The 26,780-nt window shown below is 41.7% G+C and overlaps 2 protein-coding genes across 6 annotated transcripts; both read left to right on the top strand.

The window, feature by feature from the left end:
• Positions 1-1,699: 1,699 nt before the first annotated feature.
• C8G (complement C8 gamma chain) lies at positions 1,700-9,131 on the top strand. The gene is made up of 7 exons (XM_069107542.1): positions 1,700-1,834; positions 2,318-2,454; positions 4,896-4,966; positions 5,275-5,385; positions 5,609-5,710; positions 7,334-7,394; positions 9,029-9,131. Exons 1-7 carry the CDS (start codon positions 1,700-1,702, stop codon positions 9,129-9,131), a joined length of 720 nt encoding a protein of 239 aa, XP_068963643.1.
• Positions 9,132-19,144: 10,013 nt separating this feature from the next.
• Positions 19,145-24,512, top strand: LOC138176694 (neutrophil gelatinase-associated lipocalin-like). 5 transcript variants are annotated; one of them, XM_069107500.1, is made up of 9 exons: positions 19,145-19,282; positions 19,546-19,637; positions 19,752-19,929; positions 21,221-21,294; positions 21,599-21,678; positions 21,926-22,042; positions 23,375-23,476; positions 23,607-23,639; positions 24,297-24,512. In XM_069107500.1, exons 1-8 carry the CDS (start codon positions 19,220-19,222, stop codon positions 23,630-23,632), a joined length of 732 nt encoding a protein of 243 aa, XP_068963601.1. In that variant the 5' UTR covers positions 19,145-19,219; the 3' UTR covers positions 23,633-23,639; positions 24,297-24,512. The 5 variants fall into 5 exon arrangements, with proteins under 5 accessions (XP_068963601.1, XP_068963600.1, XP_068963603.1 ...); XM_069107499.1 differs by having other exon boundaries at positions 21,221-21,357; XM_069107502.1 differs by lacking the exon at positions 21,926-22,042.
• Positions 24,513-26,780: the final 2,268 nt, after the last annotated feature.

The raw sequence follows: 26,780 nt of genomic DNA, 5'->3' as shown, positions 1-26,780 counted from the left end.
CAATGGAGTGGTGGGCAGAGGGCTGGCCTTGGAGTCAGGAAGCGCTGGCTCCTGCATCTGTTGCTGACACTTGCTAGTTGTGTAAAAGTGGACACCTGAAGTGCTCAGTACTCTGAACAACTCTCTAAGTCTTGGAGTTACAGGTGAGCATCGGATAGGCATTGGTAGAGTGAGGTTCTGCACTGGAAATCCTCTATACTAAAGGTCTGTACCAGGGCTTCTTAAACTTCTTCCACTTGTTACCCTTTTTCACCCAAGACATTTTTACACAACCCTGGGTATATAGGTATATAAAATAGGTATACAAATCAAACATTAACTGATAATAAATCATAAAGGAATTTATTTTAAGACAATTCTTTGGTAGACATATAATTTTACCATTTATTAAAAAATGAAAGCAAATTTGCATACTAACAAGATGGATATGCTTATTTATTTTTACATAAAGAATTAAATCTTGGCAGAATATTTAATACTGCAGGACAGTAGAGCATCTTCAACATTTTTTCAGAGTTGATCAATATTTTGATTTTATAATCTTCAATGCTGAGAATGCCGCTTCACATAAATATATAGTACAAAAATGGCAGAAGTATGTTTAGAGGGGTAGCTAGGTGGTGCAATGAATAGAGCACCAGCCTTGGAATCAGGAGGACCTGAGTTCAAATCCACCCTCAGACACTTGACATACTTACTAGCTGTGTGACTTTGGGCAAGTCACTTAACCCCAATTGCCTTGCCTTCCCTCCTACCCACCCAAAAAAGAAGAAACGCTGGTCTATACAGTGGAGCAAACCTTCTATCTACCCCACTATATGTGTGTATGCTTATATACAACATTGCAAAGATAAAATATAATTTACTAACTATAGTACATAGTGGTGGTATCCCATGTTAAGAGACACAAGTGCCATACAGAGTACTGGCATTTATATAGTGCCTACTGTGTGCCAGGCACTGTGCTGAGCTCTTTGTAAACGTTATGTCATGTGATCCTCACAACCACCCAGGGAAGGAGGTCCTATTATTATCCCTGTTTTACAGCTGAGTAAACCGAGGTGAACAGAGGCTAAGTGACTTGTCCAGGATCATAGTAAGTGCCTGAGACTGGATTTGAACTCAGGTTTTCCTAAGTCTGGGCCCAGTACTTTATCTGTTGTGCCAACTAGCTGAAATGAGGCAAATAATTTTTCATTTCTACAATCCTCTCTGTTTTTTTGTTTTTGTTTTTGTTTTTGTTTTGCCTTTTGGAGGGCAGTTGAAGTTAAGTAACTTGCCCAAGGTTACATGGCTAGTTTTGTGTGTGTGTGGGTGTTAAGTGTCTAAGGCTAGAACCGAACTTGGGTCCTCCTGACTCCTGGCCTAGTGCTTTACTCACTACACCACCTAGCCGCCCCAGTCCTATCTGTTTTAATCAATCAAGAAGTATATATTCATTTTTTGCTATGCCAATGTTTCTTGTAATGGCAGTATTCAAACTAGGGGCTTGCCAAAGGCCAGGAATCTAAGAATGGAAGTTCCCCTTTGGTGAAATACCTCTCCCTCCTCCCCCTAACCCATTTAGGCTTGTAGAGCCCTGTTAAAGCCATTATGCAGACAAATGGACTCTGACTTATTGATTAGTCTTCCCTGAATCCTGGGCCATTCCTCCTACCCCTAGCTATCATTCTTGCTCCCAAGCTGAGTGATCACTACCATGCTGCTACTGAGGACTGCTCTTCTCACTCTGCTCCTGGTCACTGGCAGCCCTGGTCAGAGACAGAAGAAGCCCCCACTACCTCTGGTTCCTGTTGACAAAATCCAACCTCAGGTCAACTTTGACCCTCATCAGGTAGGGACAATAAGGAAAGAGACAGGAAAGTGTTGGACCTTGAAATGGCTCTTCTCAACTTTCATCTTCCGTGGGGGATGGGAGGGGTCAGAGAGAAGCAGAGGCAGGGTTGCCTTAGAAAACTCAAGGATCCCCCTACCCAAAGCAGGATCTTCCCAGTGACTCCTAGAGGCAGAGGTCAAAATGAAGCTGGAGAGGATTTTTTTAGAACAAGAGCTCCCCAAAGACACAGAAAAAAAAAATTGAGCAAGAATACTTTTAGTCTTGCTTGTCTGTTAGCTGCCCTAAGACTTCTGGTCTCATTCTGTCCTGTAGACACTGTGCTTGCCCTATGACTATAACAGGTTGGGAGGGTTACCTTTGCCTCCTTGCAACCTGGAGATTTCCCCAGTTCCTTGCTGGCCCTCTAGACACCCTGAGGCCGTTCCTCAACCTGGCACTCACGGCCAAAGGTCTCTGGACCCAGTCCACCTATCCCCTCAGTTTTCAGGAACGTGGTTCCTGGTGGCTGTAGCCTCCAAGTGCAGCCATCTTCTGGAGTCTAGCCACAGGTCGGAGGCCACGTTGATGCAGATCGCAGTGTCCGGCCCAGCATTGGCTGTCAACACATTCAGGAAACTGTGAGTAACATATGGAGAGATAGCCTGACACAAAAGGTACGAATCTGTGATTTATGATATGTGATAGAATGTGTGACTTGCTCCCTGGGTAACTAGAAAGAAATTCCTTCCTCTCTAGGGGCCCCTATTTCCTTTTATTATATAAAATGAGGGTATTGTAGTAGATAATTTCTGAGATTGCTTCAGCACCCTTAATCCTGTGTCTTCCCCTATGATAATAGAACACTGATAAAGGATTAAAAGTTTGCAAAGCATTTTACAAGTGTTATCACAACCACCCTGGGAAGCAGGTGTTTTCATTCCCATTTTACAGATAAGGACATTGAGGTAGTCTACAGAGAAGTAGCTCAGTCTGAGTCATACAACTAGTAAATATCTGAGGACAAATTTGAATTTAGTTCTTCCTGGCTCTAAGTCCATTGCTCTCTCTCTACTGCCTAGATGCCTCCATGAACACACAGACTGTCCCCAAAAGCTTAAAAATGGACTAGGACTTTTGTGGCACATCCTACTTTATATCTCTTCACATTATCTCTAAAGGGGTCAAGCCTGTCTCAAGCTAAGGGGCTGAAGTGGGAGGGGGGGGGGCTTATTGTTTCTCTTTAGAAACATCCAGAGTCAAAATGCAGAATGAGAACATAGACAACATGGGAATCTGTTTTGCTTGACTATGCATATCAGTTAACTTAGGTATTTGTTGTCATCATTTTCAGTTGGAAGGTAGGGAAAAAAATAAATGCTTGTTAATTAAAAAAAAAAGATTTATTACCATTACTATCTCATTCTTACCTTCTTCAGTGGAGTTCAGGTAGACAAATGAATCTTCTGCTATCATTCATTTACATATAATGTTTTATAGATGATTACCTATGGGGAAGAAATGACTGGTTTTTGTAGCTGCATATAAGCATTAGGATAGAAACTTATCCTCTTTTGGCTAGCCACAAGCACCCTCAATACAATTCTAATGTCATTTGTTGTTCAATAGTTTCCGTCCTTCTTGACTCTCCACGACCCCATTTGAGGTTTTCTTGGCAAAGAACCTTCCTTCTCCAGGTCATTTTACAGATGAGGCACTGAGGCAAACAGGGTTAAGTGACTTGCCCAGGGACACATAGCTAGTAAGTGTCCGAGGTGGGTTTTGAATTCAGGTCCTTCTGACTGCAGAGGGCACTCTATCCACTGAGCCACCTATACAATTCCAATACCAGCCAAGAAAACAGGAATCCGCGTACCTTATCATGTTCCCACAAGGTTTTAATCCTCTTTTCTAGGTCTCAACATTTTGAAAAATTTTCTTTCTTGTAGTTAAGAAATCATGAATTTAGGGTGTGCTGGTAAATTTTTACCAACCAGCTGTTAAAGATGCAGAACACATTTTTACATTCAGTCTGCATTATTAACTTTTCTCTCATCATTTTCTTAAGCCTAGATTCTAGACAATAAGATGATAATTCAAGTCCTGATTTGTAGTGCTTGTGTTTGCTGATTTCCAAGCTGCAAATGCTCATGCTAAAAATTTAAAAATAGACCCTGCTAACACATGCTCCTGGTAGCATCTATTAAAAACATTGTTCTTGAGTTTTTATGAATCAAGGTTATGTCCAGGCATTTGTGGGCAACAGTTCAGTCTATAATAATGATTCAACTCTAGTCAAGTTTATTGGTTGAATCCTCCAGAATATTTTAAGCTCTGTATCTGTAGTCTGCTAATTTGTCATCTGCCAATCCATGAAAAAGAGCTCTTGATGCATAATTCCAGCCAACAAGTCATGTCTTGCTCAGTGTCCAGTAGGTAATAAATGCATTATTATTATTATTATTATTACTCCAGTACTTCAGGGACCCAAGATTTTACCAATGTGGATGTTCTTTCTACTAGAGGAGATCACAACCCCTTAGGAGACAAGTCTTCAAGAGATTCTGTGACCAAAAAATCAAATCTCCCAGCAGGCAACATGAAGGAGTCTCAACAGACTTCTTGAAACCAGTTTTTGTGCAAGACATATAGTCATCACCCAGTCCAAACTCAAAGTTTTTCAAGCTTGATAGGACCTATCAAAAGTTACATTCCACTGGTATAGTCTCCAAGAACCCAGGATCACCTCTAGACTATGATCATAATAATAGTTAGAACTTTAAGATTTGAAAAGGACTTTACATAAACTTTTCATTTGATCCTAATAACAAACATTTGAAATAGGTGCTTTTGTTATCCTCATTTTACAGATGAGGAAACTGAGACTCAGAGAGGTTAAGTTATCTGCCCAAGGTTACAGAGAATTCTCAGTCTTCATCTGTATCCCTTTCCAGTATCTGTAGATATCCTATGCTTCAGTGCTCCTTAATTATCTAACCTAAGTTATTTCCTGAGTAACCCTCAGCCCAGGGTGACACATTGCCTTTCCTATCTCTGAAGTCCTAATGTATCTGCTCTTTAGGGATGGGATCTGTTGGCAAATCAAACAAAAGTATGAAGCCACCAAGCTCCAGGGCAGATATCATCTCCAAGGTGAGAGCGGGCACTGGGGAGGGGGCTAAACTCAATGATCTGAGGAGCAACAGTGACTGAGATGCCCAGAATTAAGAAGTCTTAGGTCCTGACTCAACTCCAATAAGTCCTAACTGGAAGTAATGGGAGGGGACAGAGATGGCAGTAGGTGCTTGGAATTCTGGGAGAAGCACCCTAGACATTGAGTAGGTCAGGATGGTAAAGAATTGGTAGAATGGGAAAGGAAGCACCCCAGAGCAGCCCTGGTATTCAGTCCCCTTTTTTAAAGCAAACCAGATCCAAGGTGAGATGATGGTATCTGTTCCTAGGCCGACAAAGACGCAGCAGTGGTGTGGAAGTGGTCGTGGCGGACACAGATTACCACCAATATGCCATCTTGTACTATCAGAGGGACCAGCGATTCTCCATAAAACTCTATGGTAAAGAGGGGGTTGGAGATGGTCATGGGACAGAGAGCTGCCCTGAAGATGGTGGAGAAAGAAAAAAAGAATCAAGAGCTAAGACTCACGCACCTCCCATCCCTGTCCCTAGCCTCTGACACTTACACTGACATAGACACAGAAAAAGGTTCAGTTCTGATTTGCCTGACCAAGCAGCTCCCAGAGACCCATTCCTAGGACTACTTCATTTCTCCCCCTGCAGCTCGGTCCTTCCCTGTTAGCGATGATGTCTTGAGCAAGTATGAGCAGCATGTCACTGATGCCACACTAAGTGAAGATTTCACCTTTTACTTCCCCACCTATGGTAAGTTTTCTCACCCATGTTACCTTCTTTTTGCTGGGCTCTTGGAGCTAGTCTCTTATTACCCTGGACTTTCCCAGCCTCCAGACTCATAGAACCTCAGAGCTGGAAGGGACCTCAGAGGGGCCTTTTGCTGCCCATGTCCTTATCCCCTTCTGAGACACTATCCAACACTGAGTGAATCACGACCTCTCTCTTTTTATAAATTTTATTTATTTTTTTGTTACATTTTGAGTTCCCAGTTGTCTCCCTCCCTTCCTCCCAATCTCCCATTTGAGAAGACGAACATTTGATATAAAAATACAGTTGAACCATACAATACTTACTTCCATATATAAGTTCTTTCTCTGGAGGTAGATAGCATTTTCCTTTATAAGTCCTTTGTAGTTGATTTGAATGATCATATTACTCAAAATATCTTGGTCATTCACCATTACTCTTTAAACACTATTGCTGTTACCGTATACAATGTTCGGTTGGTTCTGCCCATTTCACTCTGCATTATTTCATGTCAGACTTTCTGTGTTTTCCTAAAACCAACCTGCTTGTCCTTTCTTATAGCACAGCAGTATTCCATCACAATCATATACCACAACTTGGTTAGCCATTCCCCAACTGACAGGTATCCCCTCAATTTCCAGTTCTTTGCCACCACAGAGAGAACTGCTATAAATATGTTAGAACGTATTTGTTCTTTTCCTTTTTCACGTTGGGAAACAGACCTAATAGTGGTATTGCTGGGCTGAAAAGTGTGTATAGTTTTATAATTCTTTGAGTACAATTCCAGATTGCTCTCTAAAATGGCTGGATCAGTTCACAGGTCCACCAACAGTGTATTAGCACCCCAATTTTTCCACATCCCCTCTAGCATTTGTCATTTTCCCCTTCTCTCATTTTAGCCAGATAGGTGTGAGATGGTACGTTAGAGTTGTTTTGATTTGCATTTCTCTAATTCAATAATGATTTAGAGCATTTCTTCATGTGATTGTAATAGCTTTGATATCTTCTTCTAAAAACTGTCTGTTCATATCCCTTGACTGTTTATCAATTGGGGAATGACCCATGTTCTCATAAATTTGACTCAGTTCTCTACATATTTGAGATATAAGGCCTTTTTTCTGAGAAACTGGCTATAAAATTTTCCACAGATTTTCCACTTTCTTTCTAATCTTGGCTACATTGGTTTTATTTGTATATAGCCTTTTTAATTTAATGTAATCAAAATTATCTATTTTATATCCCATAATGCTCTCTGTCTCTTGTCTATTCATAACTTCTCTTATCCATATATCTTATAAGTAATATATTCCATGTTCTTCTAGTTATGATATCTCCCTTTATATCTAGGTCATGTAGAATCACAATTTCTTTAAGCTCCAGTTTCCTCAGCTGTAAGATGAAGTTAGAATTATCTCTTAAGGTCCCTTCCAGTCCTAAACTCTATGAACCTCTGACTGAGTGGACAACTAGTGATTCTAACCCTGACTTGACCTCCCCCTTCCCCTCTCTCCTTCCCTCTATTTGGACAGAGACTGAGACTATAAAGATTTTTAATGGGTACTCCTAGTCCCGTGGTACCCTCTGTGCCTACTCTGATGCTCTGACCTTTAACCTCTATGCCCACAGGATTCTGCGACTCCTCCCATGATTTCCAGATCCTGAATGGTGAGTGCATCCTTGGGTTGGGGTAGGCATAGGGAACAGAGAAGGACTTGTCTTCTGCACTTTCTACAGGGGAATGTACAGAAAAGGGGTTTTGGATCATCCCCAGCCCAGAAGAATGGACACTTCATGGTTAGCTTCTCCCTCCACCCAAACCCACAGTCCCATTTTTAATGCTTCATTGTATACACTTAGGGACTTTCAGCCTTTATTTTCCAGGAGCCCAACAATGTCAGTGCAGTTTAGTAGAAAAAGCTCCAGCCTTGGAGCTGAGAGACTTGATTCTGAGCTCAGATACTACCGTGTTTCCCCGATAATAAGACACTGTCTTAAAAATATTTTTGGAAAGAAAAAACCAGAGGGCTTATTTTCAGGGGAGGGCTTATGTTGTCCTGCCTCAGCTCTCCTCAGCGGCACTGCTCTCAATGGCTCCAGCAAGCAAATCACTGGGGCAGAACAGGATGACGCGATCACTGCTGCAGCTCTGATTGGATGCAGCTCGGAGCACAGCGTGTGTTTCACGGGCGGGGACAGTGCATACAGAGGGTACCATAGTGTAGCGCAGGGGATCACCTTCACTACAGTAGCAATCTCAATAGGGCTTATTTTCGGGGGAGGGCTTATTTTCAAAGAATCTTACACAGTAAGGGGAGGGCTTATTTTCGGGATAGGTCTTATTATTGGGGAAACACAGTAGCTGTGTGGCCTTGTACATATCACTAAACCCCCCTGGGCCTCAGTTTCCTCAGTGGGCTCCAGTGAATTCTTTGTGTTTGTAGATTGCAACTTATTTTTGTTAATTTTGGATAGTTTTCTTGAACAGTTTCCTGAAATATGGTGTTCATATTCTTTTGTTTTCCTAACTTTGTGATTGCTGCTGTGTCTTGACCTAGCTTTCAGGGCTGTCACTTGAGGGTATGTTTTCCAATTCTTTCAGTAATTGAATCATTTCCCGACCTTATTTTTCTACTTTAGACCATGTTGCTCTATAGTCTTGCTTTTTGCTACACAATAAGTCTTTTGTTCATTGCTTCATTTGATTTTTTGAGGTTTTCCTGTTATAATTTCTTTATTGGGTTTTTAACAATTATTATTACTTCTTCCTGATTTTTAAAAAAAAAATTAACTCTAGCTTCAGTTCCCATTGACTTTTTTTTTTACTTGCCCTCAGCTGTTGTGATTTTCATAACAGTGTTAATTCATGCCCAAATAAAGCATGTCACTTATCCAAATTGAGGCAGTCTTTGGGGATTGTTTCTTTTTCCATCTGTGTTGTACCTTTGGTATTTTACCTCATTATTTTTTCCCCATTGTATCGATGTTCTCCACAGCTATCCTTTATTTTGACTGATTTTCATTTTCTTGTGTGATATTTTAAAAGATATTCATCTCTATTTCTCTTATTATTTTTTTGAGAGGCATGTGAATAGGGAGCCTCTAATTCTTCCATCTTGACTAGAAAGCCTCTAGTTTCTTCATCTGTAAGATAGGGCAATACTTTCACTCCTTAATTCACAAGGTTGGGATGAAGAATGTGCTTGGTACATACTACAGCACAATGTGAATGTGAGCTATTAGTGTTACAAGTTCACTGGGTCTGGGTGGTGGGGGCAAAGGCTACAATTGCCTACAGTGCCCAGTCTGTCTTCTCTTTTGCAGAAGTGAAAAGCTGAGTCGGAATGGAGAGCCTGGAGCCTGGCACAGCACACTCTTCGGTGAGAGGGCGGAGGACTTGTCAGCTGCTTCCAGGGCCTCCTCATGACTGTTGTCCATTCAGAGATCAGGGCCTAGTTCCCGAGAGTCTGGGACTGGTGCTTTCTCTGGACCTTGGACCCCACGATTTCCCCAATATTCTAACCCAATGACCCTAATTCCAATGACCTCTGATTTTGCTGATCCCTGATCCTAGCAGGGACCTTGATTCCCAGGTGACTGCAATAGGTTTCTGATTCTTTGGCCTATCCAGTGTCTGAAGGCATTTCCCAAGTTTACAAAGACATCTAAGAACTAGTGAGATTGGAGTGTAAGAGAGTGATTTGTTTTTTCCTTAAAATTGTTCCTGACCAATCTGATGATTTCTTTCCCATGGTCTCATTTCTCCCTTACACAATCTGCCTTAGAATTCATGTTCAACATTTTATAAACTCTATAACCCTTTTAGGCTATAGTCTTTCTGAGTCATCATTTCTGGTCACTGGCAAAGGATGAGCCAAGGCCACAAAGCACAAACACACACACAAACACACACACACACACCTATTTTAGTATATATCTCAACTTTTTGTTTAAAAGAAAAGAAACAAAAAACTTCACCTAGTGGGGGTTGACTCTTTTTCTCTCAGGACACTTTGGGAAGAATGATCAAGGTCTCACAGTGGCAACAGTATTTATTCAGCCCAAGAAGAAATAGTGTGTTCCTAAGATAGGGTATGCCTTCCCGTCGTGGCTCTGTCCTTGGGACCTTGAGAAAAGCATAAGATGGCAGAGGATCCAGAGCAGAGACTGGCATGGGGTTGAGAAGACCAAGTTACCCGAGGGAGAGAAATGTTGTGGGGGGAGATAGCTGTGTACAAGGGAGGGAAGAGGAGAGTCACAGGCCATTCTCTGTCCAAGATGAGACATTGACTGAAGAAGCAGGGTGGTATGGTGGACAGGGAGGCCTGGACCAGGAATGGGGAGGCATGGGTTCTGTCCTGGTTTCTCCCCCAGTTGTTTATGTGACCTTGTGCAAATCACTGCTTTTTAAAAATATTTATTTATTTTTAGTTTTTAACATTCATTTCCACAATATTTTGAGTTATAATTTTTCTCCCCGTCTTTCCCCTACCCCCACCCCAAAATAGCAAGCCTACTGAATACCCCTTCCCCCAATCTGTTCTCTCTTATATCCTCCTCCATGACTCCCCTAACTTTCTAGTAGGGCAAGATGGATGTTTATACCCCAGTGCCTGTATATCTTATTTCCCAGTTGCATGCAAAAAAAAATTTTTTTAAACATTTGTTTTTAAAGCTTTGAGTTCCAGATTTTTTCCCTTCTTCCCTCCTTACCCACCACAACTGGGAAGATAGGCAATTCAATATAGGTTGTATATGTGTAGTTACTCAAATCATTTCCATAGTAGTTACATTGTGAAAAACTATATTTCCCTCCATCCTATCCCACCCCCCACTTGTTCTATTTTCTCCTTTGACCCTATTCCTTTTCAAAAATTATTTGCTCCTAACTACCCTCTCCCCCAATATGCCCTCCCACCTATCATCCCCCCTCTTATCCCCTACCTCCCTATTTTCCTACAGGGTAAGATACCCAATTGAGTGTGTATGTTATTCCCTCCTTAAGCCAAATTCAATGAGAATAAGGTTGTCTCACTCCCTTTCATCTTCCTGCTCTTCCCCTCCATTATAAGTTTTCTCTTGCCTCTTTTATGTGAGATAATTTACCCTTATCTATCTCTCCCTTTCTCCTTCTCCCAATAAATTCCTCTCTCACCTCTTAATTTTATTTTTTAGATATCATCCCTTCATATTCAACTCATTCTGGGCCCTCTGTCTAAATATACATGAACATATATATGCCCACACTCACATTTGTATTTACATATACATACACCCTCCTATACATACATATATATGTAGATATACATATATATACATATATATATTCCCTTCAACTATCCTCATACTGAGAAAAGTCTTATGAGTTATAATTATCATTTTTCCATGTAGGAACATGAATAATTCAATTTTTTTTAAAGCAATCGGGGTTAAGTAACTTGCTCAAGGTTACATGGCCAGTTATTTCTGGGTGGGTGCTAAGTGTCTGATCCCAGATTCTATCCCCAGGTCATCCCAACACTGGAGCCAGTGCTCTTACTCGCTGTGCTACCTGGCTGCCCCAATAATTCAATTTTAATAAGTTCCTCATGATTTCTCTTCCCTGTTTACCTTCTCATGCTTCTCTTGCTTCTTGTATCTGAAAGTCAAATTTTCCGTTCAGCTCTGATTTTTTCTTTTTCTTTTCCTTTTTAAAAAAAAAAATTTGCGGGGCGGCCAGGTAGCACAGCGAGTAAGAGCACAGGCTCCAGTGTTGAGAAGACCTGGAGATCGAATCCCGGGCTCAGACACTTAGCACCCACCCAGAAACACCTGGCCATGTAACCTTGAGCAAGTTACTTAACCCCAATTGCTTAGGGGCGGCCAGGTGGCTCAGCGAGTAAGAGCACCGGCTCCAGTGTCGGGATGACCTGGATCAAATCTGGGCTCAGATACTCAGCACCACACCCAGAAATAACTGGCTGTGTAACCTTGAGCAAGTTACTTAACCCCTATTGCTTTAAAAAAAAAATTTGCTTTTTGGAGGGCAATTGGAGTTGTGACTTGCCCAAAGTCACATAGCTAGTAAGTATGTCAAGTGTCTGAGGCCAGACTTAAACTCAGGTCCTCCTGACTCCAGGGCTGGTGATCTATTCACTGTGCCACCTAGCCACCCCTGAGTTCTGATTTTTTTCATCAATAATGTTTGAAAATCCTCTATTTCATTGAATGACCATATTTTCCCCTGTAGCATTATACTCAGTGTTGCTGCGTAGGTGATTCTTGGTTTTAGTCCTAGCTCCTTTGACCTCAAGAACATCATATTCCAAGCCTTTCAGTCCCTTAAGGTAGAAGCTGCTAGGTCTTGTGTTATCCTGATTGTGTTTCCACAACACTCAAATTGTTTCTTCCTGAATGCCTGAAGTATCTTCTCCTTGATCTGGGAACTCTAGAATTTGGCTATAATATTCCTAGGAGTTTTTTTGGGGGGGATCTTTTTCAAGAGGCAATGGGTGAATTCTTTCAATATCTATTTTGCCCTCTGGTTCTAGAATATCAGGGCAATTTTGCTTGATAATATCTTTTTTTTTTTCTGTTTTAGTTTGTATCATTTATTTCCACAAGATTTTGAGTTACAAATTTTCTCCCCATTTTCCCCCACCCACCACCCCAAAACAGCAATCCCACTGAATATCCCCTCCCCCAATCTGCTCTATCCCATATCTTCCCTCATCCCCCCCTCCAACTTTCCAGTAGGGCATGGTGGATCTCTATGCCCCAGTGCCTGTATATCTTATTTCCCAGTTGCATGTAAAATAATAATATATTTTAAACATTTGATTTTAAACCTTTGAATTCCAGATTCTTTCCCAACCTCCCTCATCACCCACCCTTACTAGGAAGATAAGCAATTCAATATAGGTTGTACATGTGTAGCTATGCAAAACATTTCCATAGTAGTTACATTGTGAAAGACTAATTATATTTCCCTCCATCCTATCCCAGCCCCACTAGTTCTATTCTCTACTTTGAACCTGTCCCTTTTCAAAAGTGGGTGCTTCCAGCTTCCCTCCCCCTGAGCCTGCCCTCCCTTCCATCATCCCCCCATTCGTCCCCTTCCCCCCTACTCTCCTGTAGGGTGATATACCCTATTTAGTGTGTATGTCATTCCCTCCCTAAGCCGAATTCAATGAGAATAAGGTTGACGTATTTCCTTTTACCTTCCTGTTCTTCCCCTCCATTGTAACAGTTTTCCCTTGCCTCTTCTATATGAGATAATTTACCCCCATTCTATCTCTCCCCATCTCTTCTTACTATATTCCTCTCTCATCTCTTAATTTCAACTTTTAAGTATCATCCCTTCCTATTCAACTGGTCCTGTGCCCTCTGTCTATGTATACCTGTACACATATATACACACACTCACATATGTATTCATATGCCCATATACCCTCCTATATAGACATATATATATGTATACACATTTCTATTCCCTTCAACTATTCTCATACTGAGAAAAGTTTCATAAGTTACAATTATCATTTTTCCATGTAGGAATGTAAGTAGTTCAACTTTGATAAGTTCCTTATTATTTCTTTTCTCTGTTTACCTTCTCATGCTTCTCTTGCTTCTTGTATCTGAATGTCAAATTTTCTATTCAACTCTGGTTTTGTCATCAAGAATGCTTGAAAGTCCTCTATTCCTTTGAATGACCATATTTTCCCCTGAAACATGATATTCAGTTTTGCTGGGTAGGTGATTCTTGGTTTTAATCCCAGCTCCTTTGACCTCTGGAATATCATATTCCAAGTCCTTTGATCCCTCAGTGTAGAAGCTGCCAGATCCTGTGTTATCCTGACTGTGTTTCCACAGTATTCAAGTTGTTTCTTCCTGGATGCTTGTAATATTTTCTCCTTGATCTGGGAACTCTGGAACCTGGCTATAATATTCCTAGGAGTTTTCTTTTTGGGATCTTTTTCAGAAGGTGATTGATGGATTCTTTTAACCTCTATTTTGCCCTCTGGTTCTAAAACATCAGGGCAATTTTCCTTGAGAATTTCTTGAAGGATGATTTCTAGGTTCTTTTTTTGATCATGGCTTTCAGGTAGTCCAATAATTTTTAAATTATCTCTCCTGGACCTATTTTCCAGGTCAGTGGTTTTTCCAATGAGATATTTCACATTGCTTTCTATTTTTTTTTATTTGTTTGGATCTATTTAATAGTATCTTGATTTCTCATAAAGTCATAGCTTCCATTTGCTCCAATCTAATTCTGAAGAAACAATTCTCTTCAGGAGCTTTTTAGATTCTTTTTCCATCTGGCAAATTTGGCTTTTTAAGGCATTCTTCTTCTCATTGGCTTTTTGAGCCTCTTTTGCCATTTGAGTTATTCTATTTTTTAAGGTGTTATTTTCTTCAGTCATGTTGTTGACTCTCATTTCTTGCATTGTTCTCATTTATTTTTCCTCCACTACTCTTATTTGATTTTCAAAATCCTTCTTAAGCTCCTCTATGGCCTGTAAGCAGCTTGTTCTTTTGATGGAAGCTTTTGGTACAGGAGTTCTGACTTCCCTGTCTTCCTCCTGTTCCATGCCCCGATCCTTTTTGTCCCCCCAAAAAGGAATCCAAAGTCGGACTGCTGTGCTTGCCTTGCTTCCTTTGCTTGCTCATGTTACCACTCAACTAGTTGACTTTTGAGCTTTTTGCCACAGTAGAACTCTGCTACCATAGGGGGGAGCTTTGTCCCAAATTGCTGGGGTTTTCTCAGCTGCTGGAGCTATTAGTTGGCTGCCCTCTCTGAAGTCTCCACATGCTATGGCAAACTGGTCACCAACCCCAGGACCTCCAGCCTAGACAGTGATCCAGACCCAAGCAGGTTAAAGCAAGAGCGATTACCCTCTGAACGGTTGCTTGGTCCCCTTACGTTCTGCAGGCCAGGAGCTCCTGAGCTCTTCTGTGCCTCTGCCACTTCTTGCTCTGAGGACAGGGGCCAGACCACATGCTTCCATCCCCCCGACCCCCTGTTCCAACAGAGTTCTACTCTGACCTTTTACTTTCTCTTTGGTGTTTATGGGTTGAAAAGTCTGGAAACTGCCACAGCTGCTGGTGATTCACTCTCCTGAAATCTGCTCCACCCACTGCTGATCAGGGCCACCCTGGGGCCAGAACCACATGGCTCCTGCATGACTTCGCTAGGCCCCCAGCATGCTGTGATAGACCCTTCCTGTCAGCCTGCCAGCCTGCCTTTAGCAGATTTGTTTCTCTCTGTCTCTTTGTGGGTTTTGTAGCGTTAAAATTTGTTGTCATTTTTTCTTTTTTGCTTTTTGGAGAGCAATTGGGGTTAAGTAACTTGCCCAAGGTTACACGGCTATTATTTTTGTGTGGGTGTTAAATGTCTGAGGCCGGAACCGAACTCAGGTCCTCTTGACTCCAGGGCCAATGCTCTACTCACTGCGCTACCTAGCCTCCCCTGAGTCATTTTTTTTTATAGGTATTGGAAGTAGTTGGAGCTGGAGCCCATGCCAAGTTTGTGCTTCTACTCCACCATCTTGGCTCCACCCCCAAATCACTTCTGGGCCTCAGTTTCCTTGTCTATAAAATGAAGGGATTGGACAAGAGAGTTCCCTAAGGTACTTTTATGTCTGATACTATGAATCTCTGTGGAGTAGCTCCTGGCTACAGCTTTCTTTCTAACTATGAAAACTAGTTTGTCAGCTTTTTTTTTTTTGGAGGGGGGAAGTCAAGGCAATTGGGGTTAAGTGATTTGCCCAAGGTCACACAGTTAAGTGTCAAGTGTCTGAGGGCAGATTTGAACTCAGGTCCTCTTGGCTCAGGGCTTGTGCTCTATTCACTGTGCCACCTAGCTGGCCCTGTCAACTTCTTTACTTTGACACTTCCATAATTTAGAGCTTCTGGACTTGTGCCAAATTCTTTTTACTCTCTCAAACTTGCACAAGTCACTTAAAATCCTCTAGGCCTCTGCTCCCTTATCTGCAAAATGAAGGAACTGGTCTTGATAAAGAGTTCTTAACCTTTTCTGTGTCATGGCAATCTAATAAAGCCTATGGACCGTCTCTCATATACTGTGTTTAAATGCATATAACAAAATACATAGTATTACCAAGGAAGCTAATTATATTAAAATACAGTTTCTCTGCCCTTGAAACCACCCAATATGGCTGAACAGGAAGAAAACAGTACAACCCAACCCCCCACCAGCTCCTCACACCACTATGAGGATCTAAGAATGCCAGAGTAGTAAATAGGAAATTGAAGGACAATAGGTCATCTTTCCAGCCCAAGGTCATAAATTCAACCTCCAGGCAAATGACCAGGGCAGCATCTCTGGAACAGGAGTGGACTGGGATCCCAGACTCAGTGCCAGAATTCTAAGCTAGTCCAGCCGCAAGGGTACCCAGAGCCAGTCACTCAGTCACTCAGCCACAGGCTCACACTCAAAAGTGAAGGGTCTCCCAGAAGGTCAGGGGCTCAGATTTCATGCCCAGAGCTCCTAGTTAGTCCTGCAGCACAATGATTTGCAGAACTAAACTTGGGCTTAGCCTCAGCCCTGCCCAGCCCCTTCAGGAGCCTAGAACATGCCTGATTGCCCCGGTCTAAGATCATGTAGAGCAGATCATAGATTCAGTCACGACCTAGGGAAGCAGTGCAGGAGTGTTTCTCAGTGGCACCAGCATCACAAACTCAGTCCCAAAAGAACCCCAGGATAATCCAACAGTGCCAGGTCATCCAAAGCAGATCACTAGAAAAATCTTATGATATTAAGGATGCCCAAGACAAATCCAGAAGAGGAGAATAACTCCAAAACACTGCCTATAAGTAAAGCTTCAAAGAAAAACATAGTTTGCCCACAAGATCAGTTAAGAATCTCTGGAAGAAATAAGGTAAGAATTTTAAAATAAGTATAAATGGTACTATAAATGAAATGAAAGCAATATAGAGAAAGAAATGGAAAAGAAATGAAAGCTATGGAGGTGAATCTTAGAACGAGAATGAATATATTGGCATAAAAGTTATAAACCTTTACTCAATATTCCTTAAAAATTAGAATAGACCAACAACAAGTTAATAATTCCATGAGACAACAAAAAATGTGAAGAACAAAGTCAAAAGACTGGGAAATAGAAGAAAATGAAAGCTGTCAAATATCAAAAACAGATCAAGGAGAGGCCATTTAAGAATCATTGGCCTACCTGAAAGTAAAAAAAAAAAAGCCTGGATATCATATTTCAAGAAATCATAAATGAAAACTGCTCATATCTCTTAGAAATAAAGAGTAAAGTGAGTATAGAAAGTGTGTGCATATATATATACATATATATATATACATAGTATAAAAAGTATAGAAAACCAGCTTGAAGGAAATCCCAAGATGAAAATTCATGAGAATGTCAGCCAAAATTCAGAACTTCCAGATCAAAGAGGAAATACTTCAATTAGTCAGAAAGAAATAATTTAAGTGCTAAGGAACCATAGTCAGGATTACAGAAGATTTAGCAGCTTGCCACTATGAAGGCAGTGTAGAATATAATATAATAGAATATATAATATATTATGTAATAGAATATAATATTCTAAAAAGCAAAAGAGAGAAAAAATAGATTTCCAAACATTATTGATGAGAAGACCTGAGCTTAGTAGAAATTTTTTAATACAAATATGAGTAAAAAGAAACATAAAAAGGTAAATACTAGTAGGAAATCAGAAAAGACTTTATAAGGATGAAGTGTTTGCTTTCTAATGGAGGGGAGGGATGATACAAGTGTCCCTTCAGAACTTTAGTATCAACTTGGTGTCATAGAGGAATTAAAATGAGATGAAAGGCCTAGTAGTGTTTTGGGTATGTTTTGATCATCTTAAAAGGATAAAGAAAAGAGAGGCCAGGAAGGCTGGGGGGGGGAAAGGGAGGAAAAGTAAAGGAACAAGAGGGTTATGCCACATAATTAGAAAGCACAAGGAAAGGGTAGAGGGATCTGGCATCCCCTCATTTTGAATTGTTACAAAGTGAGAAGAACCAGGAGAAAAATTTATACCATAACAACAACATTGTTTTATATATATATATATATATATATATATATATATGTATGTATATGTATATGTGTGTATGTATATATAAAACAAAAAAAATTTTAAAGACTTAGAAACACTGATAAAAAACAAACTATAGGGGACTGATGATTTAGAATGCTAACTGTCTCCTAACAGAGGTGACAGACTTAGAAACATAGAGTGAAACATGAATTTTTGGATATGGTCAAGGTGTTTTGCTAGTGTGTTTGTTGCAGGGTCTTTCCTTCCCCACGGCCCCCCCCATGGTGAGGAAGGTGGTGTGTGCAAGAGACAAACAGGGAAACAAACAGAAACAGAGACAGAGAGAGACAGACAGAAGATGCTTGTTAGTTGACAAAAATAAAATTTAATTAAAAATAAATTCAAGATAAAGCAAAGGAGAAAAATTAACAAAATAGTACCAATATTAAAAAGTCCGTAGATATCAGTTTAAGAATCTCTGGTCTACATGATAATTCTAGTCTATAATTTTGTAACTTTGAGGCATCTGCCAACTGGATCCTATTTGGGGTCTGATGGGTAGTGGTGGTGAGAAGGAATTCCAACTTCTTCATCCTTTTCCCAACTTTTGTGAAATTCCAGCAAAAACTACCCTGTCATCATGTTTATCTACAGAGTGGATACAGCTGGAGTCCATCTGCTGCCCCCCTCCTCACACAGCCTGGTAGGAATCTGGCTTCAATCCTTCCTGCTGACCATATTCCCGCTACGGCTAACAGTAGGGATCAGACAATGAGCTTAGAGCTGCTTTGAACCCTCACTGTCATACCTATCTGCAGGCCTACCCCTTTTCCTCCTGGATCCTTCCTGAGCAAGATTGAGGGCACTGCCCATAAGAGGTTTCTGGAGCTAAAGGGGCAGCAATGACTAAGGACTCCACCCATACCTCTTCATCAGGGATCCATGTGTCACGTCCTCTGTGGGACTGTGAGCATAGGGACAGGACACAGATGTTTTAGAACAGGAACCTTAAAGATCATTTAGACCAAGCCCCTCATGTGGACCAGCTGGGAATGAGTGGATATGAGTTCTCTCATCTTGCCCAGGGGGTGTCCTGTCAGCTGGACACGCCCTACTTTGAATGCTAAGTTCTCTCTGTACTTCTTTGGCCCTATCCCTTTAGGTTGGAATTTCTATTCAGAGGATCCTATCTCTCCCTGTGCCAAGAGTCTAAAGACTTTTGAAGAGAGCAAGAGACCTGTCCTTTTCTCTTCAAAAAACATTGATAGTGATCTTGTCCCTGTGGCCTGGGGACCAGAACACAGTACATTCCATTCTAGAAAAACCACATTCTTGATATGCAGGTGAAAAAAGGTGGTTCCCTTCCCCCGCTAGCCTCCCCACTGCTGTACACCCACACTCTTCCCTTTGGCTATGAAAAAGAGCCAATCCTGCTTTTGGTAGAGACAAGTAAGCCTCAGGCCCTCATCAAGCACCTGATAATGGATGGCATCTGCCCAACTACTTGGGTCAAAGCGAATCACCTGGCCTCTGCCTGAGGAAGACAAGGTAGAGACCCCAGAGTCCAGGGCTGGACCCTTGGACTCCCCAGCTTTCCAGCTACATTTTCTCTTTAGCCAGCACCTAGCATAGGATTATGTATATGGTGGGTGTTTGTTCTATACATGTTCAAATGCATGAATGAATGGGTAAGTGGAGTACCCAGACCTATCCTGTTTTTCAGGGACACAAAAATAGGAAGAGCTAGGGAAGAAATCAGCATGGGGCCTTCTTCTTAGTCTCTTTCTTCTGCCTCCTCTCTCCACCAACAGAACTTTTCCTCCTTGCCCTCTCTCCTCTGTCTTTTGAACTCCCAACCAAGAGGAGAAAGGGGGCAAAGCATTGGCAGAATTGGCAGAACAAGGTAAGAACCCTTGCTAAATATGGCAGTGAATGAATGAACTGACTAGTGGCCAGGCACCAAGTTGGGCCCATAAAAGGCCAATTCCTTCATTCACCTTCTTCCCTACCTGATCAGGTACAGCCCCCAGCACCTTGCCAGGATCTCTCCAGTGATCCAGCCAACCAGAAGAAAGATGTCTCTTAGTCCAATGTGGACAGGGATGATCCTGCTTGGGATCCTAAAGAATAAGCTCCATAATTCTGCACCAGCCCTGTCAAAAATTCCTCTGCAGTCTGATTTCCAAGCAAAGAAGGTAAGTGGAGTCTGATGGAACTACAGTCATGATAGAAAAGGGGAGGGGTGGAGTTGTATGCTAAATTCCTTTTATAGAGCTTGAGGAGCAGGGAAAGGATAGAGGGGATCAAGATATATATAAAAAGAGTAAGGCAATCTGGTATAAGGAAAGAAAACTAAGCTGGGAGTCAGTAGATCAAAGTTATGGTCCCAGCTCAGTCTTTGTCTGATGTTGGAGCTATCACAGACCTGAGGAAGCTATGATTAGATGGGGGAGACTTGTGCTTCACTCTCCTGGAGCCCTTGCATGAGCATTAATTGTTCAAGACAGGCATAGGACCAAGAACTCCCTAAGTTAGAAGAAACTCCTAAATGACCTTGTATCTGCTTTGTCCATGTTCCATCCATACTTACATGTGTGCATGTTAGAACTTAAATTCCTGGAGGGAAGGAACTATTTCCCCTTGGTCTTTGTAGCCCCAGCATGCAGCACAGTGCCTAGCGCATGGTAGGTGATTACTAAATGTTTGTTGGCTGATTGACCTCAGAGACCATGTTTTCCAGGTCCTCATTTTTTAAAAGGAGGAAACTGAGGACCAGAAAAGCCAAGGGACTTACCCAAGATCATGCAAGTAGAAAGTTACAATGTAAAAGACTCAAACCTAGGTCTCCTGATGCCAAATCTGATGCTCTTTCTTCTGCTCTACAATATGCCTTTCTCATCACCCAGGATGTCAAAAATACGTAGAAAACCCGCACTCAGTGGTCAGGATCAGTTCAGGGGACCAATTCGTAGGAAGCCTTCTCTGATCCTGCCCAGTTAGATGTCTTCTCGTTCCTCTTTTCTTAGGGCACTTTGTCTAGACCTCTTCTCTGCCAGTTTCATATTCTATCTTGAATTATTTTTCCTAATAGTAGATTATATACTCCTTGAGACTTATGCAGTGACTACACTATTTTTCATTTTATTTCATTCATTGCATTTTTAAAAAATATATTCTTAGATCTTACCACAGTTTCTTGCACATAGTAGTTATTTCATTAATGTTCATTGAATTGCACTATAGTCCTAGGTGTAGAAGAGTTCTCTATGTCTGGCCTGCTGTGGAGAAGACATCTACCTCCACCTAGCACAGAACCCAAAAAATTCCTCTTTCCATTTTACTCACTTACCACTAGGCCATTTCCAGGCTCTCTGTTCTCTGAGTTTGTACTGTCTCTAGGGTCCTAGAAAATGGTTTCTAAGGCAGCATAGGAGGCACACAGGGTAAGCTTTCTGTTCATGTGGACCTTACATGCCTTCCCTTCAGTTCCAAGGGAAATGGTACGTCATCGGCCTGGCAGGGAGAAACATCCAGACTGAAGGCCTGGGCCACAGTAAGATGTACGCCACTATATACCAACTCCAAGCAGACCACAGCTACAGAGTCATCTCCAGTCTGATCAAGTGAGGGATGCGCTGGGGGGGGGAGAGAAGAGGCTAGGAGGGAGGAGAAGGGTCCTCTCCCCCTTCTTGTCAAGCACCTGAGGCCCTCGGGCTCCAGGACTCCACCTTGCCCACAATGTCCAGCATATATCTCACCTAACGATTTGATAACAGATCTAAGTGTCTGCTCTGGGGTCTGGGGAACCAGAGTATGTGGTTTCCCACCTCATATACATATACCTCATCTCATTCCTTTTTCCAGGGGTGAGTCCTGTGATATTGGGTTCAGGACTTTTGTCCCAAGGGGTAAACGAGGTCAGTTTGCCTTGGATAACTTCAAAGGTAAGTGTGGGGACCTCTCACTCAGACAAGTTGCTCAGGTGGAGGGATCCTGCCAGAAGACTGAGAAAGGGACAATGGCTCAAAACCATCTTTTTCCTTGGGTCAGGGTTGAGGACTCTGGGGTCATCTTCCTCTGATGATGATGATACACTGCCAGAAAAGGTGAACTTGGGGCCTCAGATGGGGGCCAGCCCTCCTGAGTACTCAGTGTCTGATTGTATTCCCACCCCTCCCCCACCATGACCAGCCTATGGAGTTACAAAGTACGTGTTCAGAGTGGTGCAGACCAACTATGAAGAGTTTGCCATACTATACTTTCACAGTGTCAAAAAGAGCGAGGTGGACTTCATGGCAAGCCTATATGGTATGTCTTTATTCCTCGGCTGGTGGTATCCCTGGCCGCTCCCTCCCATACCCCAACAGGATTCCTGACAGGGAGGCAGGAGTGAGAGAGGAGGAGAGAATCCCTGAGCTCCCTCCCCTTCAGTGAGCCCCTTCCCCCCCACCAGCCAGCTGTCTCCCATAGTCAGGGGCAACCTGGTCATTGTGGAAAGTCAGAGCTTGTGGAGTCAGAAGACAAAGTCCTCATGCTGCCCTTGACTGACTGTGTGACCACAGGCAAATCATTTAAATGAGCAGTTTTCCCATCTGTAAAATGAGATTAATAATACTCACCACCTACCTCATTGGGTTATAAGTGAGAAAAGTGATTTGTAAGCTTTAAAATATATATACTTAGTTATATATATATTCACATAAATACACATTTTATTATGCGTATACATGCTATATTTACATGTGTATACTTTATATGCATGTGTATAAATATACATACATATTTATGTATATTTAGCTCTCATATATAGATAAATATACATATATATGCATATACAGCAGCTAGCTAGTACAGTAGATAGAGCACTGGACTTTGTCTTAGGAAGACCTGAGTTCAAATCCTACCTTAGGTACATGTTAATTGTGTGACCCCTGGTAAATCACATAACTTCTCACAGAGTTTCCTCATCTGTAAAATGGGGATAATAATAGAACCTACCTTACAGAGTTGTGAGGATCAAATGAGATAACTTATGTAAAATGCATTGCAACCTTTCAAGTACCACACAAATGCTAGCTATTATATATATATACATGTTTATGTGTATATATGTATATATACACATATATGTATGTCTAGCTCTGTGTGTATATATACATACAGAGAGGGGGGAGAGAACTATTATTCTAATTCCTTAGAAGAGATAATAATAATGCAACACCCCCACATTTTATACTGAGCCCCCTCCTTTCACTGACCCTTTTACTTAGCACTCAGTGCCTAGAATATATAGGTGCTTCATAAATGTTTGTTGATTGACCCCTCCCTCTTCATCACCTACATTTAAGGAGGGTGCCTACCCCTGGAACTTAGCTCCCACACAGAGTACTGGCCCCAAGTTCTAATCACTGACATGTCACTCACATCTTAGAATCTCAAACTCGGGCCCTTTTCCCCATAGCATCTTGCACTGTTTCTGCATTCTTCTCTTAATGGTCAGGGAGCCAAGCACATGTGAGCAAGTCTCTTAGGACAGGGCTAAGACAGAGTTGGGGGTTTTGGAAAAGGAATAGGTCCAGGAGTTGAACTCCCCAAGAGATAACCTCAGGGACTGAAGCTTTGTTGCCCCCTTGGCTACAGGGAGAACAAAAGAGCTCAAATCTGAGCCAAAGGAAAAGTTCATTGAATTTGCCCAATCATTAGGCCTCACTGGTGAATTCCTTCTCTTCCTTCCCAAAGATGGTAAGGCCTAGGATGGTGTGTATGTGTGTGGGGATGGGAGGAAGAATGTCTTTGGAGGCCAGGGAGCTGTCTCAGCCCCCAATGACAACTTCTATTTCTCTCCTTCTTCCCCAAACCTCACCTGCCCCAGAGAAGTGCATCAATGATGAAACTTAAGTATGATGTGAGTATGAGCCCTTACCTCCCAGGACCTAAGGGAACACTGAGGGGAAGACTGTTTTCTAGAGGCCTTGGGCTGATCTGGGCGCAAGAGTGATGGGAGCCCCATACACCCACCTCTGTCTTTCCCTCGTATCTGTCTCTTTGTTCTCTTCCCTTTGCTTTCCTTTCTTTCTCTTCCTCCTCTTCTCGGTTCTGCAATTATATCTCTTCCTGCATCTCACCTTCTCCCTCTGAAGGTCTTTTTTTCTTTTTCTTTGTCTCTCTCTATATCTCTGATATATATACGTGAATCTTTAACACTTATTCTTTGTCTGTTCTGTTTGTGGTTTGACTGCCAACTCTCCCTTGCTGTCCCATCGTCCTATCACTATCCTTAACTTTATCCCCATTCTCTCTTTCCTTCTCCCCAACTCTATTCCTGTATCTTTATCTTTGTGACTCTTTCCTATTCTCCTCTCCTTCTCCTTGTTTCTGTCCTTCTTTCTGCCTCTGTTCCTAGTTCTCTCGGTCTCTTATTTGCCCATGTCTATCTCTTTCCTTGTCTCAATATCTTTCAAACATGTCACCTATGAATCATGCCAAACCAGCACCCAGACCCACCCCAAGCCCTGCCCCTACCTCCTAGATCTCACTCTCCCATTCCTGGCTCTTTCTCTAGATATCCCAAGTTCCACAGACTACAGCCCATCTTGGCTCCCTCTGCCAGGGCCACCTCCATCTTTGCCCATCTGCTGCTAGAGAATTGGAGATACCTGGTCCCTGCTCTTATCTGTTTCTCAATCTGGCCATACTGGTCTCATCCAATCTCATACCACAGGGGCTGGTTAACCTTGAGATCCTCCTTCAGGGGACAATAAATGGAGAATATCAAGAACTTGAGTCTGAATTTCTTGATGGGTGGGAAAGAGAAAAATGGGACCCTGTTTTAGCTAAAAGGATGGCCAATTATTCATCTTATGCCAATGGCACCTCTGTGCATTGGGTTCCCCTGGGATCCAGGTTCTCATACTCAAATTTTGCAGGTTCAGAAATTTAATTTCTTCACTTTCTCCAGGAATGATAATGCTCCAAGGAAATGAGTGGCCTCAGTAAAACTCACAAGAGATTGATTGTAAACCAGATACCCATTTACTAATTTATAATGAGAGATACACCTGAAAGAGGAAGCAGGACTAGGTGTGCGGCTGCTCCAGGAGCCCTTTCTCTTGGAATGTAAATTTGTTCATGAGAAAAGATTACAGATCTTCAAATCTAGGGCTGGAAGCCAACTCTGAGATCTTCTAATCATTAAAGAAAACAGATCATTAAAAGAGATAGTTGTTGAACATCTAGATAGAAAAGTGGTGATTATAAAGAGTCAGGATGGTTTCATCAAGAACAGGTCATACTAGATTAACCTTTCTTTTCTTTTTTTGGGAAAGGATTGCTAAAACAGTCAAGGAGGGGACTGATGTGGATATAGTTTACCTATATTTTAACAAAACTTTTGGTAAAATTCTCGTAATATTCTTGTGGAAAAAATAGAGAGATGTAAATAGAAAATTGTACAATCAAATGCATTAAAACTTGGCTGGCCAGACAGATTCAAAGAGCCATTGTTTATGGTTTAATGTTAATGTGGTAGGAGGTCTCCAGTCCAGTGCCCCAGGGAATCTGTGCTCGACCCTGTATGGTTCAACATTGCTGTCAATGTCTCACATATAGGCATAGATAGCATTCTTATCAAATTTGCAGATGACACAAAATTGGAAGGGACAGGTGACATGCTAGATTACAAAACAGGGATCCAAAAAGATAAGCAAAAGTACTGGGCTGAATCCAATAAGATGGAATTCAGTGGGGGCTAAAGGCAAAGTCTTAGACTTGGGTCCAAAAAATCAACTTCACAGGTATAATATGGCAGAAATATTGTTAGCAATTGTGATAAAAATATGGAAGTTTTAGTGGACTGCAAGCTCTGTGTGAGTCAGTAGTTTGATATAGCAGCCCCTCCCCCAAAAAACTAACTCAGACTTGAACTGCATTAAGAAGGCATATCTTTTGGGAATAGGGAGATATTACAGCAGTACTCTGCATTTGTCACATCTCACATACTGTGTTCAGTTCTAGACAACACATTGTAAGAAAGGCTTTGATAAGCTGAAAAGTGTCTAGAGGGCAGCCAGGATCGTCAAGAGACTTGAGCCCATGACACAGGAGGATCAGTTGAAGAAACTGGGGATATTTAACCTGGAAAAGAAAAGACTCAGGGGGACATGATAGCTGCATTCAAGTATTTAAAAATACTTCATCTGCTCTGCTTGGCCCCCTAGCAGGGTCAGAATCTGAACGTAGGTCTTCTCAATCCACATTCAACTCTTCTCCTACTATATACCAGGCCATTGGTGAACAGCTGACCAAATCAAAGGGCACTGTATATTACAGTAGTCTAATTCCATCAGTTTGTGGGAGACCCATAAATTAGTTTCCTGTTTAACAATCTAGGGAGTTTTTTTCTGTCTAAAATACAGGGACCAGCCATTAGCTTCTCCCCTGAAGGACAATGTCCGACAAACACACACTGATTCATTTTGCAACTGAATGCTTCTTTCTCAATATTTGCCATCAGGCATTAAAAACTTCTGTCATTACAGTATGTCCTCATCAGACATGTCACAATTTCCAAGATTGCAGTTGTTCTCACATCAGTTATATTTTAAAATATTGCCTTCCTTTTTAGCCTCCTTGAGGGTGTGGAGATCATGCCTCCCTTCAGATTAAGGTTGCCCCAAGGAAACAAAGAAGAAATTTAGATAGTAAGTCTCTAAACTGATGGTTTTAGTCTTAGATATTGTCAGCTGTCCCAAGGTTTAGGGGGAGGGGAGGACTGATAATCACAGCTAATATTCATATAGTGTTTATTGCATTAAACATTTTACAGTTAATATCTCATTTGATTCCCACAACAGATCTGGGAGGTAGGTGTTATTACTATCTGTTTTACAGATGAGGAAACAAAGGTTAAGTGACTTGTATGGGATCACACAGCTGGAAAGTGTCTGAGCCAGATGTAGGGCAGCTAGACAATACAGTAGACAGTACCAGGAAGACCTGAGTTCAAATCCAGCCTCAGACACTTACTACCCGTGTTTCCCCGATAATA

Source organism: Petaurus breviceps, unplaced genomic scaffold (genome assembly GCF_028583685.1).
Source record: "Petaurus breviceps papuanus isolate PSGF00001 unplaced genomic scaffold, PetGlider_PUasm1.0 90137, whole genome shotgun sequence".
Lineage (NCBI taxonomy): Eukaryota > Metazoa > Chordata > Mammalia > Diprotodontia > Petauridae > Petaurus > Petaurus breviceps.
This window is presented reverse-complemented; position numbering and strand designations above follow the sequence as displayed.

Coding starts and splice junctions, on each gene's coding strand:
- C8G (XM_069107542.1), top strand. CDS start 1,700: ATGCTGCTACTGAGGACTGCTCTTCTCACTCTGCTCCTGGTCACTGGC. Junction 1,835..2,317: donor TCAACTTTGACCCTCATCAG/GTAGGGACAATA, acceptor CTATCCCCTCAG/TTTTCAGGAACGTGGTTCCT. Junction 5,711..7,333: donor CTTTTACTTCCCCACCTATG/GTAAGTTTTCTC, acceptor CTATGCCCACAG/GATTCTGCGACTCCTCCCAT.
- LOC138176694 (XM_069107499.1), top strand. CDS start 19,220: ATGGCATCTGCCCAACTACTTGGGTCAAAGCGAATCACCTGGCCTCTG. Junction 22,043..23,374: donor CTTCATGGCAAGCCTATATG/GTATGTCTTTAT, acceptor CCTTGGCTACAG/GGAGAACAAAAGAGCTCAAA. Junction 23,477..23,606: donor TCTCTTCCTTCCCAAAGATG/GTAAGGCCTAGG, acceptor CACCTGCCCCAG/AGAAGTGCATCAATGATGAA.